A 22935-nucleotide genomic window follows, 5' to 3' on the forward strand; every position below is an offset into this window, starting at 1 on the left:
TAAATTCACTCAAAAACAAAGCAAAAAAATCATATTTATTACAAGTAATCATTTTTTCATAATCTAACAACTTCTTTTTTCACATTGTAACAGCAGCTGCCCTTTGTTTAATCACAAGCTCAGAATCTAGGAAACACAAAGTAATGTAAAGATCATCAACTACAAAAAAGTCCCAGACAACAGCAAAATATATTTAAAGCTGCTTAATTAATCCTCAGATATGGCAGTTTGTTCAAGCTACATTATCAGTCAAATTTTGCCTAAAAGGATGAAAGCATTCTTTAATAGAGAAATAATAAAAAGAATGCTTATAAGCTGTCGATCATCGAACTGAGGCCTAGGGTGTTCTGGTGCCAAGTGCACATAAGGTCACCCCTATGGTTGAACATGGTATTCGTTATGGACAATCCGTGACAAGCACAGAAGTCCAATAACAAAACACCACTCGGGTTCAGATCGGGGGGTCCATTCCTCCCAATCACACCCTTCCAGGTCTCACTGTCATTGCCCACGTGAGCATTGAAGTCTCCCAGCAGTACGAGGGAGTCTCCAGAAGGTATGCCCTCTAGCACTCCCTCCAGGGACTCCAAAAAGGGTGGGCACTCCAAACTGCCGTTCGGCGCATATGCACAACCAACAGTTAGGACCCGTCCCCCCATCTGAAGGCGGAGGGAGCCTACCCTCTCGTCCACTGGGGGTAAAGCCCAATGAACAGGCTCCAAGTCGGGGGGCAGTAAGTATGCCCACACCCACTCTGCGCCTCTCACCAGGGGCAACTAGACAGTCCAACCCCTCTCAAGGAGACTGGTGGTTCCAGAGTCCAAGCTGTGCCAGACTATACCTAGCCGGGACCTCTCGACCTCACACACTAGCTCAGGCTCCTTCCCCTTCAGAGAGGTGACATTCCACATCCCAAGAGTCAGCTTCTGTAGCCGAGGATTGGATCGTCAAGGTCCCCGCCTTTGGCCACCACCCAACTCACACTGCACCCGACCTCCTTGGCCCCTCCTACAGGTGGTGAGCCCATGGGAAGGGGGACCCACGTTGTCTCTTCGGGCTGTGCCCGGCCGAGCCCCATGGGTGCAGGCCCGGCCACCAGGCACTCACCATCGAGCCCCACCTCCAGGCCTGGCTCCAGAGGGGGTCCCCAGTGACCCACGTCCGGGTGAAGGAAAACGTTGTCCAAGGTTTTTGTTCTTCATAGGAGGTTTGGTTGAACCGCTCTTTGTCTCATCCCCCACCTAGGCCCAGTTTGTCTTGGGTGACCCTAACAGGAGCATAAAGCCCCGGACAGCAGAGCTTTTAGGATCATTAGGACACGCGAACCCCTCCACCACGATAAGGTGGCGGTTCGAGGAGGTTTGTAGTCGTGTCGTTGGACTTGCGGCCACATGTCTTGGACACTCGGGTGAAGAGAGGGGCGGAGCTGTCAATTGATCACCACCTGGTAGTGAGTAGGCTTCGATAGTGGGGGAGGATGCTGGTCAGGCCTGGTAGGCCCAAACATGTTGCGAGGGTCTGCTGGGAACGTCTGGCAGAGTCCCCTGTCAGAAGTAGCTTCAACTCACACCTCCGGCAGAACTTCTACCCCATCTCGAGGGAGGTGGGGGACATTGAGTCTGAATGGGCCATGTTCCGTACTTCTGTTGTTGAGGCAGCTGACCGAAGCTGTGGCTGTAAGGTGGTCGGTGCCTTTCGTTGAAGCAATCCCCGAACACGTTGATGGACACCAGTGGTAAGGGATGCCGTCAAGCTGAAGGAGTCGTCCTACTGGACCCTTTTGTCCTGTGGGACTCTGGAGGCAGCTGATAGGTACCGGCAGGCCAAATGGAAAGCAGCTTCAGTGGTTGCTGAGGCAAAAACTCGGGTGTGGGAGGAGTTTGGGGAGGCCATGGAGAACGACTTTCAGACGGCTTCGAGGAGACTCTGGTCCACCGTCCGGCATCTCAGGAGGGGGAAGCAGTGCAGTGTCAACACTGTATATGGTGGGCTGCTGACCTCGATTCTGGACGTTGTGGGTCGGTGGGGGGAGTACTTCGAAGACCTCCTCAATCCCACTAACATGCCTTCCAATGAGGAAGCAGAGCCAGGGGACTCGGAGGTGGGCTCCCCCATCTCTGGAACTGAGGTCACCGAGGTGGTTAAAAAAACTCCTTGGTGGCAGGGCCCCAGGGGTGGATGAGATACGCCTGGAGTTCCTCAAGGCTCTGGATGTTGTAGGACTGTCTTGGCTGACACGTCTCTGCAACATCGCATAGACATTGGGGACAGTGCCTCTGGATTGGCAAACCGGGGTGGTGGTCCCCCTCTAAGAAAGGGGACCGGAGGGTGTGTTCCAACTACAGAGGGATCACACTCCTCAGCCTCCCTGGAAAAGTCTACTCGGGGGTTCTGGAGAGGAGGGTCTGTCGGATAGTCGAACCTCAGATTCAGGAGGAACAGTGTGGTTTTTGTCCTGGTCGCGGAACAGTGGACCAGCTCTACACCCTTAGCAGGGTCCTGGAGGGTGCAGGTGAGTTTGCCCAACCAGTCTACATGTGTTTTGTGGACTTGAAAAAGGCATTCAAACGTGTCCCTCGGGGAATCCTGTGGAGGGTGCTCCGGGAGTATGGGGTACTGGACCCCTAGTAAGGGCTGTTCGGTCCCTGTACAAACGGTGTCAGAGCTTGGTCCACATTGCCGGCAGTAAGTCAAACCCATTTCCAGTGAGAGTTGGATCGATTCTGTTCATAACTTTAATGGACAGAATTTCTAGGCGCAGGCAGGGTGTTGAGGGGGTCCGGTTTGGTGGACTCAGGATTGGGTCACTGCTTTTTGCAGATGATTTTGTCCTGTTTGCTTCATCAAGCCGTGATCTTCAGCTCTCTCTGAATAGGTTCGCAGCTGAGTGTGAAGTGGCTGGGATGGGAATCAGCACCTCCAAATCCAAGACCATGGTCCTCAGCCAGAAAAGGGTGGAGTCCCTCTCAGGGTTGGGAGCGATATCCTGCCCCAAGTAGAGGAGTTCAAGTATCTCGGGGTCTTGTTCACGAGTGAGGGAAGAATGGAGTGGGAAATTGACAGGCGGATCGGTGCGGAATCCACAGTGATATGGGCTCTGCATCGCTCTGTCATGGTGCAAAAGGAGCTGAGCCGTAAGGCAAAGCTCTCAATTTACCAGTCGATCTACGTTCCTACCCTCACCTATGGTCATGAGCTATGGGTAGTAACCGAAAGAACGAGATCGCGAATACAAGTGGATGAAATGAGTTTCCTCCGCAGGGTGTCTTGGCTTTCCCTTAAAGATAGGGTGAAAAGTTCAGTCATCCGGGAGGGGCTCAGAGTAGAGCCGCTGCTCCTCCGCATCAAGAGGAGTCAGATGAGCTGGCTCGGGCATCTGATCAGGATGCCTCCTGGACGCCTACCTGGCCAGGTGTTCCGGGCACGTCCAACCGGAAGGAGGTTCCGGGGAAGACCCAGGACACGCTGGAGGGACTGTGTCTCCTGGCTGGCCTGAGAAGGCCTCAGGATTTCCCCGGAAGAGCTAGAAGAAGTGGCTGGGGAGAGGGAAGTCTGGGCATCTCTGCTCAAGCTGCTGCCCCCGTGACCCAATCTCAGATAAGCAGAAGAGGACGGATGGATGGATGGATGGATAGAAGCTGTAGCAGAGACTGCTTTTCTAGACAACAAAAAGGACAAAAATTAGCCTATCACAAGAAGAATTTGAAGGAATGAATTTCTATGCTAGAATGGATTTCTCTGGCTTTGGAAAAAAGTTGTAATACAGTTGTAAGAAAAAATGGAAATGTTTATAAAAAAAATTATGTACTTATTTTTACACTTTCAAAATTCGGTCACCTTCAAAGTACTCAACATTTGATGCAATACACTTATCAAGATGTCTTTTCCACATTTCAAAACAGTTTTGGTACTTCTCGATTTTGATCACTTTTAGGGCCTCTGCTGTTTTTTGTTTCACCTCTTACACAGCGGCAAAACATTTCCCTTTGGGGACTTTTTTTCCATGCAGGGAAACAAAAAAAAAAAAAAAATCACATGAGGTGAGATCAGGTGAATTTCGATTGCACTATCCCTCTCACTTCAAAGAAAAAAATGATCATTGTCTTCACTACTCGTGATTTTTACGTTATGGGGAAGAGGTAGTTTTTCATTGGATACTGCTTTGTTTTAGGGTTGTAACCATATCACCAAGATGTGTCCAGTTTTGATTTTGGAAAAGAAAAAAACAAAAACAAAAAAAAAAAATCAGGGTCAGCCTCCAACTGCTCCTTCAATACATGGCATGCAAGTGATTGTCTCTGTCTCTGTCTCTGTTTCTGTTGGCCCCCATCTATTAGCAATACAGCACAGCTTGAAGTCTTAAGAGGAATGAACCCCAGTTTAAATGTGATTGAAGAATTGGCATCCTTAGTCCCATTAAAAGGAACTGCTACTGGAGAAGATATATTTGAAGAACTGAAAACAGAAAAGATCGTGGGAATATCAAGACACAGAGCACAAACCATGTCTAATACGAAAAGTAGACTACCAGGACTATTACCAAAGTATGTCAAAAAATCTACAGGACATGAAATAATTATTCCTCACTGCATTCTGCATCAAGAAAGCTTGTGTACAAAAAATACGAAAATGTTGAATGTTGTTCCACTGTTCACCAAACTTGTCGGTAATATTGGGTCTCGAGGACTGAATCAACATTAATTGAAGCAGTTTTTGAGTGATATGAAAAGCAAATACAGCAATGTTATTTTTAAACTCAGAGGTTCACTGGTTATGCCATGGCACATAAAGCATATTTACGATTTAAAGGACATAGCTGTTATTGGAGATGAAGGAATACCCCTTTTCAGGATTTCATGACAAGGACAGGATGTTCAATTTTACTAAATGTACTGACTGACATTACTCAACATCTGAATGATTTAAATATAAATCTTTAAAAACTGAATCAACTCATAAATGACACGTTCAATAAAATGCCTTTGAAAATCAGCTGAGCATTGGGGATCATCAATCTGAATCCAGTAATAAGGCACATTTTCCAATTTTAAGAAAAGAAAATCCATGTGATACAAAAATATGCATAAGAAACTCAGAGGCTTAAATAAGAAATTGGTTTGTGTTTTAAAATTTTACAGGAAAATAAAACTCCTTTTGATATTTTCTCATTAAAATTCATTTAGACGTTAAAAAAATACCAGACAAATTTTAAATGGAAATAACTGATCTACAATTCAACACAAACTGATTGTTGATCTCTTTATTTTTGTAAGTTATTTTCCATCTGAAAAATATCCATTGCAGACTAACCATGCTAGGCAGATAATGAGTTTACTTGGTATGTATGTCTGAAAGTAACCGTTTTCAAAAATGAAAATTGTAAAAAAGGACCATCGAAACCACCTTGATGATGAACAAGTAAAAACTTGTATATGAGTCACAGTTTTTTCAATACCTGCAGATATTGAAAAAACTTGCTGCTAAGAAACAGTGTCAAATCTGTAATTGAAAATGCATTAGCATTGTTTTGTACATACATGTTTTTATTAAAATGTTTTTTATATATGTACTGTAAATCTGATTTTTTGGTATTTCAACTACAAATGCTTTGCTTTACTTAACACATTTAAAAATTCAACAAAAAACATTCAATATTTAAAATTATTAATTTACATTTTCCCTTTATAATTCATTTTGACTTATCAATAAAAACATTGTTTAAACCAAACAGTTCACCCTATAAACAAACAGTTTTTAAAATAATAAATTAGGTTTGTTTTAGGGTCACAGACGTTGTGGTCTGTACAGATCATTGGGTTTTCAGTTTGGACCAGGAATCCATTTTTCCATTATAAAACACAAGATCAGCCTAGCTATTTTTTAAAAAGTATAAAAAAATGTTTCACTTTAGAACACAATTTTATGTGGCAAATTATTAGTATGATATACACTGTCATTAACAGATAGAGATACACAGTTATGTTAATATGGGAAAATTAGTATACTTGAATTATACTATGAACTATACTATGAATCTAAAAATGCTAGATTTGTGTCAGTCGTTTGGTTTTTGAAGGCAAATTGTGTTCATGAGTAAAACCTCTAATAGGGGATGAACATAGTAAAACACATACAGTTCAACATATACAGTATGTGAATGGTACATTGACAAATGTAATGCACTCTCTCCATTACAACAAATGGACTATAAGAGTCCAGTTCTTTTTCTAATTCTTGATTTTTTACACAAGCTAAGCAATAAAGTCTGATCTCTCATATAACACACTCTGAAAACAAAACAACAAATGCTGTATACAAAAGAGTGCTTCAATACAGGACTAATGTAAAACTGTCAACTCTGAATTCACACAGGAATCCCTGAAGTTGGGACAAATATGAAAAAAAGAATTAACTACAGATTTGGGCAATTAAGGCACCAGGAATTTGAAACATTTGAAATAGTTAGCATCAACTACAAAACATTACTCTATTAGTATGTTGGGTTTTTTTTTTTACCAGCTAATGATGCATGTGCAAATTCTAAAATGACAAATGTTACAAACCTAACACAATGAATGACTGAGAAACCTAATTTTAAAAGCATATTGCTACAAAAACAGTTTTTAAAAGTTTAAATGGATATACTCTGAATTATATTGGAATTCAATAATTCAACACAGCAGATATAATAATGTATGGATTTATATATTTGGTATTGATTTTAAGTAGTATTCTAATAAAAATCAACATGTGCAATTGGGGGGTATCACAGAATAGGATTTATTAAGAACAATATTATGGACTACGTGATATCTTATCAGGATTATAAAATCGATTTGCTGTTACACTTGACAAATCCCCATGTCTATAACAAATTCAATTCAAATGTTGCATTGGAGTTTGATATATATGAATGCCAATACTAGTTTACTTACATGATAGTTTGGCAACTAATTGATGCATATCAACTATTTTAAATTTGCAATTAGTATTTATATATTTTATAATGCATTACAGAAAAGGGTGGAATATTGTCTGCATTAATAAGAACTCAATTTAAAAAGCTAGCAAGTATGAACTGAACAAGCATGAGCTCTACTGAAATAATGTGAACCACTGCACCAATTCATTAAATTTATAATAAAAACTGGGAACGAATACTGCAATGGAAGTGTACAAGAGAAAAACCGCTTACCTTTCTTTGATATTCTGTACTTTACCATTATCATTATGAATAATAGAATGGAGCATTTTCTTCTTAGATAGGTCATCATTTACATTTAGTGTCTTTTGCTGTGTCATTAGAGTTTTGAAAATCTAAAAAACAAAAGTTGTTAAAGAAAGTGTCAATAACACCTTTGTACAAAAATTGAAAAGGGATATTTAAGACAGACATTTTAGATCTTCTTTCTGTAAATTATTAACTTTATTCAGTGAGAAATATCCTAACTGGAATTGGTTTTGGGAAAAAATATTAAATAACTGAAGGCAGAAAATATATTTAATTCATCAACTGCCAGTCTTCTAATAACCGGTCATCTCTAAATTTCTACCATTATAATAATAACTAGCAGAATACCCGCGCTTCGCAGCGGAGAAGTAGTGTGTTAAAGAAGTTATGAAAAAGAAAAGCAAACATTTTAAAAATAACGTAAGATGATTGTTAATGTAATTGTTTTGTCATTGATATATAGATAGATATGACAACAACACTCATATCTATCATATATCAATATATCTCTATATATATATCTAGCAAAATACCCGCGCTTGGCAGCGGAGAAGTAAAAAGAAAAGGAAACATTTTAATAATAACGTAACATGATTGACAATGTAATTGTTTTGTGTGTTGAGTGTTGCTGGCATATATATATATATATATATATATATATATATATACATATATATATATATATACACACACACACATACATACATACATACACACACATATATCTACATATATACTGTATATACATACACACACAAATCTACATATATATATGTACATATATATATTAGGGGTGGGACTCGATTAAAAAAATTAATCCAATTAATTAGACGCTGTGTAATAATTAATCTTGATTAATCGTATGTAATCAAACATGAAAATTTGCCCCCAATTGCAAATGTTTTTTTTTTTTTTTTTTTTTATAAAAGGGTTTTAGTGGGCAACTGAATCAAATAATAGACATGGACATGAATATTGTAAACTCAAGGTCTTTTAATTTCTGAAAAAAAAAAAAGCTTTTAAACTGCATTTGAATTCAAAACAGAAACAAAAATATCATCCCTGGTTAAAATTGGGCAGACTTAAAAATAGTTGTAGTTTAAGTACTTTAAGTACATTTTCACAATGGTATTGTCTTTAAATAATAATAACCAAAATTTCAACATAAAGTGCAGTTTTTCTTCTTAAAAAAATAAGTCAGAAATATAAAAGGTAATTTGACCAACTTAATCTTTAAACTCTGAGTAACCTTAACCAAAATTATTTTGTACATTAGGCTAAAATAGTGCGATCATTGAACATTTTGTAATTAGATGTAATTAGAATTACTAACGGTCACGGAAGTCCAATGATCCCCAGTAAGAGCCACAAAGTCCGCTTTCTGTAATGCATCTAATTTTGCTTGCTTTTCAGTGTGCAGAAAACCATATTTTATCTAGGCTTCAGTCAGGTAGTCTTTTGAAATGAAATTTTCCTCCGTTCAGTCGTAGGAACGTGCTTTATTCCGACTCTAACATTTTTGTAGCTGTGATGTGTGCATCAGTGTAATCTATGTACCAGGAAATCATGCATTGACAAAAGTTCCCCTTTGCTTGGAATTGAAAGTGTGATTAAATGCGTTATTTTTTAACGTGTTATGGAGTACATGCATCGAAGCTTCTCAGCTGTGCTTGTGCTAAGAAAAGGAAACATTTTAAAAAATAACGTAACATGATTATGCGTTAACAGCATATTTTTTCATACGTCCCAAACCAAGGAGATGTGAGGGTAAAATGAATCGGGAAGAGCATGTACATACTCAGTGCATCCATTCTCGGGAATCGAACCTCGGATGTCGGCGCTAGAGGCGAAGCCTACAATTGTGGCTTGCCTACTTGAGAGTATGTAGATCGAGGTGTGTGTGTATATATATATATATATATATATATATATATATATATATATATATCAGCGGAGAAGTAGTGTGTTAAAGAAGTTATGAAAAAGAAAAGGGAACATTTTAAAAATAGCGTAACATGATTGTCAATATACAGTAATTGTTTTGTGAGTGTTATTGAGTGTTGCTGTCATCAAGGATTTGATTATCATTATTTCTTTCAATCAGGGTCGTATTTGTACGATGTGTTGTGTTCAAGTTACATTCCATGTTTGTCAATCGTTGTAAAGATATAAGGTTTCATTCATCGATTCGTTTCTTACTGCATCAATAAACAGCTTGTCTTCCTCTTTATCTGAGATGTGACACACTGCATGCACGGGTTTTTTTTTTTTACACTGTCTTCCTTTAGCGGGACATTGACTTTTTCCACCGTGTGCTTTGTTTCCGCAGTAGCTGCACTTATGAATATGCTTGTATGTATCAGACGCTTCATATTTTTTTGCTGCCTTCTCAATTGTGTAATTCGGTTTTGTTCAGCACTCTTTGGAACTGTTGCTTTTTGTCTGTGCACTGTGTCAGTTCACGTGAGCCGCTTGGTGTTCATGCATCGAAGGTTCCCAGCTGTGCTGGTGCCATCTCGTGTGATGTCCACGGCTGTATGTAATGTTAGCTAAGACCTGGCACTTAAAAGTTTCTCTCACAGTTTCACTGAGTTTGTGCCAAACACCACCCTGACCATCTCATCTTCCTCTGCATAAGCACAGTCCTTCACCCGTGAATATTTAGCGGCAGTGTTTCTATTGGATTGCAACTGACGGACGGCCTTATATGGGCAGGAACTAAATTACAAACGCCAGCGGCAGCCTATCTATGAACTTAATTTAAACTTTAGGTTTACACTGTGCTTTGTTTCCGAAGTAGCAGCACTCATGAATATGGTTGTATATGTCAGTCGCTCGCTTCTTATTGTTTCACTGCCTTCTCAATTATATAATGCATGTTTTCTTCAGCGCTTTTTTGAGCTCTACCTGGTTTTCTACGCACTGCGTTGATAGTCAGTTCACGTGATTACGTGGGAGGCGTGATTATGTCACATGAAACTCCGCCCCCCACAGCCATCCAGCTCAACTCCATTACAGTATATGGAGAAAAATAGCTTCCAGTTATGACCATTACGCATAGAATTTCAAAATGAAACCTACCAAACTTTTGTAAGTAAGCTGTAAGGAATGAGCCTGCCAAATTTCAGCCTTCTATCTACACGGGAAGTTGGAGAATTAGTGATGACTCAGTGAGTCAGTCAGTCAGTGAGGGCTTTGCCTTTTATTAGTATAGATAATAATGATGATGCTTATTATTATTATCATCATCATCATACTTCCATAATAAATTTATTGAGTTTAAATTAGGACATGCTATTCCAAGATTAAGTTTAACTTGATATTACCTATGAAGATTTAATTTGTCTGGTAATGTATGCAATTAATAACAGAAAAATATGAAAAAAATTCACTTAAAATAAAATAAACTTTTTTTTCACCTGAAGTACTCTTTGTTACTGAAAAGCCAAAATGCTGAATATACTGTAAAAAATGTATTTCATATTGTGTTGTTTTTATCCTTTCACTGAAGGATACTACCACCTGTTAAACTGCTGAAATGTAATTTATAGTGTATGCGGAAAAATCTGTTATTTTTACCGTTAATTATCTAACCTAATTTTCCACAGGCTCCAGCTCTGCTTTCTCTAGATGCTGAAAATGTGTTTGACCATATAAATTTGAAGTTCCTATGGTAAGTTTTCTATTTGATAGTTAATATAACATGCCAAAATCCATGTTCAAAATGCTCTACTCATCATCCTTTGCAGTCATTCTCATTATTTCAAGGATATCGCGACCCTGTTCACTTTCTCTCCTCCAGTATAGTTTGTCTCTTGAGCCTCTAACAGTTGCCATTCATAACTCAAACTTCTCAAGTACATATCTACCACAAAATCACTATGCTGATGATTTTTTGCAGATTCTTAGAAACATTTTCTTTGACCATCCTCAAGTCCTCTGCTTATAATCTTTCTATTCTATACTTCTGGCCAATTAAAGAGGCAGAAAGAAGGATCTTCAATTGAAAACCTTAGTTCCATGCAAACTGCATTACCTGTTTATGATTTGCACAAAAATGGTTCCAGGAGTACCTATTTAAAATTATTTTAGCATGTTGTACAGAACTGTGCAGAAAGTTATAAAAAGAAAAACATGAATTTGCCATACTTAAGCCCTACATTGAATCCATGTGAATGAAGTGGTCTTACTGGTTTCTCCTGCTGACGCCTCCCATCACAAGAGTTGAAAAAAATAACTCAAAAGGAGTAAACTTACAATTAGTATATGGAAAACAATTGCTGAGTGACCACAGTACTCATTGGTTGAATTGCTCTGCTCACATGAATGACACTTGGTCTGGAGATTGAGCAATCCATTTTTCCAGGAATCTCTTTTATTGAAGGAAAACTACAGTATTTCTCGCTCACTTGTCCTAATTCTGCTTCTGAGTGCTACCAATCAACAAGGTGAGAAAAGGTTTCTGTCTTTACACTTTTTGCAGGATTTAACCAACAGCAGATTGACAATATTTGGGGGGAAAAAAAGTTTCAGAAAGTTCCAAAAACCAAAACTTGAGTTTGCCACACATTGATATATATATATAGATATATATATATATATATATATATATATATATATACAGTATATCTGCATGCTTTTACTATCATTCACTAACAAACCAAGTACACTATGCTTTGTTAAGTTTATATCGCAAATGTTATCCACAAACAAAATCAACCATACTCTGGATGAATAGGCTGTACCAGAGGGCAAGGTTATAACAATAGTGACACACAACAGAGCAAACAGAGTAAAAGCTGAAGATATATTGCAGAAAGTGTGGCGGTGAGGAGACTATAATAACTGGTAATAGGGATATACAGTAGGTATACATGATATATAGTATATGTTGCATTGGATTTCTTTTTTTCATTCTTCAATTATTTCATGAGAAATGTGTGCTTTTGTAAATTGAAAAAATATCCACGAATGGAAGAGCCAATACTAATAATTTTGTAGCAAAATTCATATGTGTTTGCTTAGATAGAATATCATTTTTGTTTTGCGTAAGTGTATAGATAATGGAAGGTTTTATTTCTTATTCACTACAAATGGGCATGTTAATTAAATATTTTTCATACTATTAACATATCTAATGCATATGGTAGAAATATGTGTAGTTCTGAAATGGTTTAATGAACTTTACAAAAGAAGAGATAAAAAATGCGTTTTGCATAAATGACTTGTTGGCCTGGAATATCTGTCACTCTTTCAAATGGTTAAAAACGTAAGATTAAACATAAAACTGAAAAACGTGCACATACTGTACCTGTGCAAGAGAGGACAGAGGCAACTATACTTTCTTAGAAGACTGGCATCCTTCAACATCTGCAATAAGATGCTGCAGATGTTCTATCAGACGGTTGTGGCGAGCACCCTCTTCTACACGGTGGTGTGCTGGGGAGGCAGCATAAAGAAGAGGGATGCCTCACGCCTGGACAAACTGGTAAGGAAGGCAGACTCTATTGTAGGCATGGAGCTGGACAGTTTGACATTCGTGGCAGAGCGACAGGAACTGAGCAGGCTCCTGTCAATCATGGATAATCCACTGCATCCACTGAACAGGATCATCTCCAGACAGAGGAGCAGCTTTAGCGACAGGCTGCTGTCACTGTCCTGCTCCACTGACAAACTGAGGAGATTGTTCCTCCCCCACACTATGTGACTCTTCAATTCCACCTTGGGTAAACGTTAGCATTATACAAAGTTATTGTCTGTTTCTACCTGCATTTTTATCACTCTTTAATTTAATATTGTTTATTTTTATATATCAGTATGCTGCTGCTGCTGGAGTATGTTAATTTCCCCTTGGGATTAATAAAGTATCAATCTATCTAAAGCTGAAACTAAAATTTATAAAAATATTTATTAAAGTAGGGACGATCCTATCAAGTTTTTTAAACCAATATCAATTTCATGTTACTTGATCAGCTGATTCCCATGCCATTTCTTTTTACACTAAGTTCCAGCATAACCAGATGCATAGAAGCCTTGTCCTATATTTAAGTGAAATTTTAAAATTAAACTATAGACTACTAATTAATTACAAGCTGTCATGTTGTTTAATTTTTTCTGTAATGATTTCTCTAAAGTTTTCACCATTTCTCTACCAAAAAATTATTTATATTATATATACAGTACATTTATATGTTCTCACAAAATCAATGAATTGATATTGGCAATTAAACACTGCTTAAATGTAAAAATACATGAACTTAAATGTTTTAATCATTTTCAAACTATTTTGCTGTTAAAAAATATATATACTAAATTTATACAGATGTGTTTTTCTCTTCATTTATCAGCTAGAATTTGTAATTCTTGAGGTGTCATTCTAAATATGGATTGCCATTTAAATTATGTAGTATTTGTTTCATACCAAAACTTGTGCTGTATCAAATGTTCACGAGTTGTTTATAAAGACGACACAAGACTAACATACTTAACAGGTTTATAACTAAAAGATACATTTTGCTGTTAAGCTAACAAGCTTACTGTTTACTAAGCAGCAACATTTAAATTCTTCCTTAGCTTTTTTTTCCCCATTAAAAATGTAAGCTGCTGCACTTAAAACAAGATCGCTTAAAACTGCAATTGAGCCCATTTTAATTTACAGGACAAAATAAAAAGGTCTGAATTAATTCAAGCAGCTTTACTTGCCGTTTATCTAACTGCATAGGACCACTCCTCCAATTCAATTTTCTCAGGTTATTACAGCACTTTACCATAAATACTAATATTCCAAATTACCTCTTGCTCTCTGCTATATGGAAGAGTCTGTACTGCTAAAACAAGCCTCGACATTTGCTGCAAAAAAAAAAAAAAAACACTGCAGGCACAACTATCATAATACCTTATGGAAAGGAGCCTTTGTGATATAGAAATTAAACTAGAACTAAAAATACAGCATGAAGGCTAACACAAGAAATTTGAAAATTTGTTGAAATCCTGAGAACACGATGGTGATAATGCAAAAAGGTTTAGAGGAGGCATAGCCATTAATTTGGACACCTGAAAAATTTGCATGTAGTGTTTTAAGATCCTGAGCCCTAAACCTACACAGATCCTAGTATTATTGAGCCTCCTCCAGAATGTCATTATCTGCAGTAGGAGCCTGGTATTCCGATAAAGATGATCCTGAGAAGGCTGAAGTTAGCCTAACGTCGGATTGCTTACCCACTGTGCCACACATCTCATTGCATGTTAAGACAGTGTGTATGAAAGTGGGAGAGAGCAATCGGAAAGAAACAAAGAAAGATTTTTGACTTGTACTAGGTAGTTTGGCACATGATGGTTAAGCCTGTACTGAACATGTACAGACTTTTTTCTAGAGATGATTTAAAGTATATAGGAGGATGTGCATAGGCTATATACAAATACTATGCAGTTTTATATAAGGGACTTGAGCATCCATGGGGTATATGGAGGGCTAACTATATATAGATATATGTTAGATAATTCCCTTCATCTTTCATATAAGTAAAATCTGGAAAGGGAACAAAGAATGATGCACAATAGTGCCTTGTATAATTACTATTTTGTTAAACATTTAAAAGTGAGGAAAATAAGCCTAGGTAATGTAAATTTTGTTTTGAATTTTATCTAGACAAGTCACCAACTTTAACACAAATAAAAATGTGTTACCAACTCCTTGTTCTTAGACAAAGTAGACTGAAAGTAAAGAACCACATTAAACATAAAAAAATAGGAAAATAAGCGTGTTACCTGTACATGGCCTCCTCCTTTTGCTACATCAGCTGCAGTCCTACCATCATTAGTCTTGATAAGAGGATTTGCTCCAAGTTTAAGCAGTTCCAAAACTGCACATTCTTTTCCATAATGTGCAGCATATAGCAGGGCCTAAAATATTTAAAACTGCAGAGTTTAAATTGGAAAAATATTTTTTTTTCATTTATGTGATGGAAATGGACCAACTATTGAATTATATTCTTTGTTATAACGTTATTGTCAGCTTAAAGACAGGAACTACGACAAAGATATCATGGGTAGTATCGAAATAAAACAAACCACTCAAATTACAAAAATAATCAATCAAAAGCTTCTTTACATGTAAATGTAAAAAATACTATTTTAATCAATTTCTTCCCTTTATAACCACCACAGTGAAATTTGTATTTATATTTAACCTCTTACTCATTAAAAATATATCACTATATGCTAAAAACAAACAATTTGAAATGAATTGAACACCATAGCAATAGGCAAATATATAGCATGAAAATCTGATATTTAACACTTCTGTAAAGGAATAGGAGTCAGATTAAACAAGGTGCTTCAACTGGTCACAACATACTCAACTTAAATATGAAAACTGTATCTGAACTTCTTCTCCGAACTTTTTTTTCATTTGTGGGTGGAAGTTCATAAGGCATGCTTTACAATATCACATTTGTAAAATCTAAACGGAGGGTAACTCAAATATTAATTTTGAGCAGATTTTCTAAAATTGTAAATGGTCTTTCTGTGCCGTGTGGTTGACTTGCCATGTCATGCTGCAATGCCACCAATACTGTGGTCAAATGCAGTTCAGATACCAGCAAGCCAAGACATCTGAAGCATCAAAACCTTTCCAATATTATTCCACTAATTATTACAGTGTGGTTCTCTCTGTAACTCCTAAAGTCCACAGTGCTCTTTTCACTCGAGCAGAAAAAGCAAGAAATGTGTTAAAAATGAACCATTTTGGCCAATATTAAACAACAAATAACTAATGAACATAATCAGGATATGAACACTTTGGCACAGACAATCTTGAATACTTAACCAGGATGTTTAGCCGGGCATCAAAAAAGAATGCAAATAGGTACTACTTCAACAAGGTACATCTAAAATAACTGAAACAGAAATGTGTATCTTTACCTAACAAATACCCCACAACTGTATATGTATTATATATAACCATTTTGAATAAAGAAGTCCTAAAAATGATTCTCAAGTACAGTCCTGCCAGGAAACTGTGTCTGATGATGCCCCTCTGCATGGTATCAAGTCTCAATCCAGACTCTTTTCCTATGTAGTTTCTAGTTGTTGAAACAAGCCATCTCCATCCAAACTGTTGACTTCCTCAATGTATTACATAGCAATTGAAAACACATCTGTTCTGTGAATATCTGTCTAACTAATTGGAGAGTAAAAAAAGAAAAAAAAAAAAAAAAAAAACAACTTTGCTCTGTGATCTTTCATACTATTGTTTGACCGTTATTAAATTAAGTTTAATTACTTTGTCAATTGTTAATATATTTTTGTAAACTTACTAGTTATTACATCTTTTTGCTTGTGGCAGTCAACTTTTGGTACTTATCCAACTACACTACAACAAAACAAACCTTAGCCTAATGTTACCTCTTTTGTAAGTCATTTTGGATAAAAGCATTTGCCAAGCAAATAAATGTAAATAGTGGTGGTGCAACCCCTTTAACCCCAATTTACCTCATGTCAACTTCAGGTTGGCAACATAACCTATTTGTTTGTTGAATTAGGCTCCTACCTTAATTAGGTAAGCTTTTATTGACCTGGTTTTTGTTTTTTTTTTTTTTTTTGCTTTGTATTAATTTCAGAAATTACACACTGGTCATGTATAAATGTTTACTAAATTAAACAGAGATTTGGATGTGTAAGAATTTTTTTTTGCTTTTTACCATTTTTTTTTCTTTTTAAATTTCTGGTTATTTATGTCATTATTTACTAATAAGTACAAAAAAGTGTATAACACTAAAGCAGAGGCCCTTTAACAGTCCCTGGTGTCAGCCCGCTTGTCAATATCTTTATAGAGAAACAGAATTAAGAAGTAAAATGATACAGTTAAGCTTCTAAAGATCTGGCCAAAAAAAATCCTTAATTACCTATAAATGTAAATCTAATTTGAAATAAGGGATGGGAAAGGTCACTTATTTAAAATACGTCTCACTGATTGCAAAACTGCCTGGAACAAAAACCTGCAGCCACAGTGGGTCCCCCAATCCCCATTACTGAACTTCTGAGCTCTGCTATAACAATGACTTTTATCTAAGTAGAATACACAGTTAGGTCATCTTCTGAAGCATACCACATCCAGACCTTTTATCGAATCTGTTAAGGAATAACCAGGGAATGTGCCACACACTTTATCATGAAACTACCTGTCAGTCACATGTCAAATTTCAATTGAGCTGTAATTTCTGAAAGCCTAAAGCAATACGTTTGTTAACCCCGTTAAATTAAAGCTGAACTCTACACTTCTTTCTTATCTTGATTGCTTAATTTCAAATCCATTGTAGTAGTATACAGAGAGAAAATTTTAAAAAATTGCATTGATGTCCAAATACTTATAGACCTAACTGTATTAATAAAGTGGGAGAGACTGTTTCTTTAATTGGTCCTGTGCAAAAAAAGCTTGTAACACTAACCTAGCTTTACATGCAAAGCTTTAGAACACAAACCAAGGTTTACATGCTAAACTTTCAAGAAGCTTAGTTGCTGCTCTAAACAAAAATCGTAAATAGATTTAGAGTTGAAGCAATTTGGAATTAGATGAAATGTAACTTTGTATTAAGGTATAAGAAAATGATTTAAAAAATACCAGGATTTAAAAATGTGTTTTTAAAGTTTTCTCCAATTTCTTCATAATTAATCAAAAGTGAGTTTGTTCCAAAATGTGTGCAAGCAATACATGGGGCATAGTGTTAGAAGTTATGGTAATGGTGAAATCAGAGTGTAGGCTGCAGATTGCATCGAAGAGAATTTAATGAATTTTTATATAACACTCTTCTCTGAGGGTAGCACCGTAGTTAGGACACCTGGGTTCGTTTCCCGGGTCCTCTCTGCGTAAAGTTTGCATTTTCTCCCCGTGTCTGCATGGGTTTTCTCCAGGTGCTCCAGTTTCCTCCCACAGTCCAAAGACATGCAGGTTAGGTGCATTGGCGATCCTAAATTGTCCTTAGTGTGTGCTTGGTGTGTGTGTGTGTGTGTCCTGTGGTGGGCACTTATCAGGTCCTGTTGGGTCAGTATGGTATTTCCACATATCTCACATCTAATATAAATGGAGAATTGTAATGAGGGAGAGTGTTAGACCAGCCTTTATTAGAATAATATGGGGTTCCCATTCCAGTTGGTATAAAAGAGACTTGTTTTGTCTACGGACGGAATGCTGTGGTTTCCCAAAGGATGGTGTGGAGTTTATCATTTGGCCTATGTAATTCTTAGAACTGTTTCGAAAGCCCCAGGCCCTGCATCAGTGGGTTCTTGGCCTTAGAACTGTACTTCCAACAGCAGACATTCTCCTGATGGGTGAAATGATAGACTGGCTTCAGAAATATAAACTATTGCCAACTCCACTGCAAGTAGATAGGACTTCCTATCAGCAGAAATGGTAGCCATAAGATCAGTGGCTCTGCAGAACAGAACAGCTCTGGACATGCCCTTTGCATCACAGTTTGGCATGTGTCCTGTTGTCAGCTCCCAACTTTACACATACATCCTGGATTCACCTCATAACATTTCTTCTTTGACTGAGCAGCAGCCAAAGTTAACTGTGGGAGAGGACAGGCCAGTTAGCCAACACACTCTTTTTAATGACCAAATTAAAACTGTACTAGTGCAGTCAGCACAACATCACAGCTCAAAACAAAAAAAATCATACAACGCTGATTGAACATTAAAATTACATGGGCAGGATGTTAAAGGTCTCACTTATGAGCTTAAAAGAAAAAAAATGCTCTAACATCTCAGCCTCCTGAGAATAGATATACGAATACTTTTTAAGAAACAAATCCAATTACACTGGATCAGTAAATTAGTTGTTTTTATTCTACTTAACACAAGACTTGAGGTCTGAGAATCTTCACCTATACTGTAATTTCTCTGTTTCCACCAGCACAGTGGAAATAGAAGGAAGCTATATTATGGGGATAGGATGACCAAATTAAAATAGCTCCCGCAAACAAATAATTTATTATTGAAATTTGATGCATATAACTAAAACTTTATAAAGAATGAAGATTAAATGCAATGCACAAAAAGTTTTTAAAATGCACTTCATCCTTATGTAATGCATTAAAGCAAGATTTCAAATTAGTAGTTAGCTCTCTCTAGTGGTGAGAATACTGCTATAACACACATATTCCAAAACTGTTCAGGGCAACACCATATATATTAATAAATCTTTTTTTTTAACCACATGTATGTGTATATATATATATATACACACACACACATATACACACACACACACACACACACACACACACACACATACATACATATATATATATATATATATATATATATATATATAAACATATATATATCTACATACATATCTACATATATACATATACAGTGTCTTTGGGGTGTGAGCAACTGTTGCTGGGGGTGCCAGAATCCATGAAGGAAGAAAAATGAAAAACATTATTTGTACAAAATCTTAATTTATTTATCCATTCCTAAATAATTAAATGGGCAGGCTATTTCGTATAGTGCAATACGCTGTTTGTTAAAACGGATGACTCCCGCTCTTACGTACAAGTCTGCCTGGATATTATGAACTATCGTATCTGTTCAAGTTCTATTTAAATTTTAAATAGAAGGAATTTTTATTTAGTCGACAGAATATTATTCCGGAATAAATCAACTCAAACCTTAAATAACTTATAATATTTTGCTCTCCATAAAAATATATCCTGTGTAAATTATACAAGTTAGAAATAAAGTAAACGTTAAAAGAACAAACATTTAAATTTCTTTACTCTTATGTAATTTTATATGAAAAATAAACTTAAATTTGAAATATCCCAAAAGATTTTGCTCTCCATAAAAATATATCCTGTCAAAATTATACAAATTCAAATATGAACATGGTGCATAACAAAATCTGGAAATATAAATAAAATGTGTTCTTTTCAGCAATAACAAATCAAATCATTCAGTTGTCTTTGATCATATGTCATTTTATCAGAGCTGGACACGTGGCATCTTTTTTTGGCAACAAGTTCGTTTATGTTTGGCGTGAGGTTCTGTGTTGTGGAGATTCTCAGGATGGACTGCAGGTGCTCATCAGTGAGGCGACTCCTGTGTGCTGTTTTGTTAGTCGTCATGACTGAGAAGAGCTTCTCGCACAGATATGTGGTACCAAACATGCACAAGGTTCGAGCAGCATGTAGACGGAGCTGGAGCATTTCTGTGGGAATGGAGTGAATAAACTGTGCGGGTATCGTACTTTGCCTTCAGTGTGCCATTACACTGCAGCTCAATCACCTCCATCTGAATCTGCACAGGTGCAATTTCCACATCGACGGCAAATGGGTTGCGGAACAACTCAAAATTCTTTTTTTGTTCTTCAAAGTCACCAAAGCGCCGTGCGAACTCAGTGCGCAGTGCGCTCAGTTTATCAGCAAAGTGCGTATTTGGGAACACCGTAGTGCCGACTTGGTTCAACATTACTTGGCAACAGGGAAAGTGGGGCAAGTTGCACTGGTGCATTTGTGTCTCCCATAAAAGTAGCTTCACTTGAAATCACTTTGATTTTGCACGGGTAAAAACGTCTGCTGAAGTGTCAGATTCTTCTTTAACTCTTCTGCTTTCTGTATCTTGTGCATTGCATTCAGGTCTTTCAGGTTATCTTGATGTTTTGTCTCATAGTGCCGTCTTAGATTAAATTCTGTAATTACAGCCACATTAGCTCCATAAATGAGACACACGGGTTTACCGGCAATGTCAGTAAACATATACTCAGCCTCCCATCGGTTTTTAAAGGCTCTATGTTCAGAATCACCTTTTTTTGTTGGCATCGTGTGGGCTAGCTTCGCAATAACTTGCAGCATCATAAGCTAGACTTGATTAACGCGGTAAGTGTTCGGCAAGGCAGCTGAAGCGCTGCATTATGGGATCTGTAGTTTATTGTGTTACCAGCGCTTCATATCCCCGGGCCATTAATAACAATAATATATAAAATGATCTCGCGGGCGGATATAATTACACGCGGGCGGATGTGGCCTGGGCCTTGAGTTTGACACATATGGACTAAATAGAACTTGAAAAGATATATTTTTTCAAATGTGATCGCGCAATTCAGATCGAGTTGACTTGCACTACAGTACATCGAGTAGGTGTGCTATTGTGGTTTTGCCTGCATGCCTCAATAAGTTACCCTCCCCTCGCTCTTACTTTTTTACCATTTTTTGAGCTCTTCCTGGTTTTCTACGTACTGCGTGATTACATGGGAGGTGTGATGATGTCACACGAAACTCCACCCCCACGGCTTTCCAGCTCTACTCTATTACAGTATATGCAGAGGAGAAAAAAAAAAGAAAAATAGCTTCCAGTTATGACCATTACGCGTAGAATTTCGAAATGAAACCTGCCCAACTTTTGTAAGGAAGCTGTAAGGAATGAGCCTGCCAAATTTCAGCCTTCTACCTATACAGAAAGTTGGAGAATTAGTGATGAGTCAGTGAGTTCATCAGTGAGTCAGTCAGTCAGTGAGGGCTTTGCCTTTTATTAGTATAGATGCATTTGCACCTTTTGATTAACTTCAAATATCTGATTTCCTGAAGAAACATTTCTCAATTTATAAATCAGTACCTTTGTTAGAAGGAACCTGCAAAACAGCCATTTTAGTTAGTAAAGAGGTTATTAGTAATATCTGCAGACTTTATCAGTTAATATCACTGCATACATCACTAGACAATCTTGGGCAAAGCTAGAAATGAAACCTTTCTATTAACATCCAAGGCAGCAATTTGATTTTGACTCTTAATTCAACTGTGCAAAATATATTTCAATTCATCTTAAAATTGTACATCTGACATCTTTCCAGAATAAAATTATCTAAAAATACATTGGGCATTGGACCCCAATTGTGAACAATGCAATGCAACTCCGGTCTCAATAGGTTATGTTTTGGGAATGTGTTATTTATTTTTGGTAAATATTTGTCTACATATTGAATCTGAAAGAGGCAGATTATAATTATTCCTAACTCTCTTACAGCATTGTATGTAGTAATAGTGAATGGAATCAGATTTACCAATAAATTTAGGGTGAGTTCCTAAACTACGATCGCGCGTTAACTAATTTTTTTCCAACTAAAAAACTAATCCTTTATAACTCATGAGAAACTAAAATATTATAAAACCTAAAACTTCAAAGTCTACCAGGTTCCTGTCTATATTTAACTCCTGCTTATACAATCAATATAAGGATATATAACATAAGATTTTCATTAATAAATAACCTCTGTGAGTTGGCAAAAACACATAAGCAAATAAACAGTACACAATAAAGATGACTGATTAAAAACAAAACATGTTTAAAAGTCTGTTTGAATTGGATTAGTGATAAACTGCCATTAAGAAAATAATATTAAAAGACAAAACCATACTCTTTACAGAGGAGTGCCAGCAGGTTCATTTCTGCCGGTTCATTTTTTGTCTGGCATCCTAGGAACTTTCATTTCTAAATTCACCGTACATTTGTTTCAGTTAATGGAATGCACTGCATTAAAAAAATGTACTCAGCCTAATACTAGAAAGCAGTAATGTTTTTGTGGATCGGTTGGGTGTGGAGGTTTGGGTTGGGTAGATAATACCTTGCTTTGGTGAAACGTAAAATAATAATATTGTAATCCTCAGAAACACTTAGTAACTTGAATAATTAAATATACTCCT

At 37.0% G+C, this 22935-nt stretch overlaps 1 protein-coding gene across 1 annotated transcript in view; it reads right to left on the minus strand.

Moving 5' to 3' along the window:
• Positions 1-22935, minus strand: part of asz1 (ankyrin repeat, SAM and basic leucine zipper domain containing 1) — a 206667-nt gene that overhangs the window by 84755 nt on the left and 98977 nt on the right. The window contains exons 6-7 of the mRNA XM_039761401.1: positions 14999-15133; positions 7196-7317 (exon numbers count right to left, since the gene is read on the minus strand). Of these exons, the coding sequence (XP_039617335.1) occupies positions 7196-7317; positions 14999-15133 (257 nt within the window). The remainder of the gene's footprint in view (positions 1-7195; positions 7318-14998; positions 15134-22935) is intronic.

This window comes from Polypterus senegalus, chromosome 8 (genome assembly GCF_016835505.1).
Source record: "Polypterus senegalus isolate Bchr_013 chromosome 8, ASM1683550v1, whole genome shotgun sequence".
Taxonomy (NCBI): domain Eukaryota; kingdom Metazoa; phylum Chordata; class Cladistia; order Polypteriformes; family Polypteridae; genus Polypterus; species Polypterus senegalus.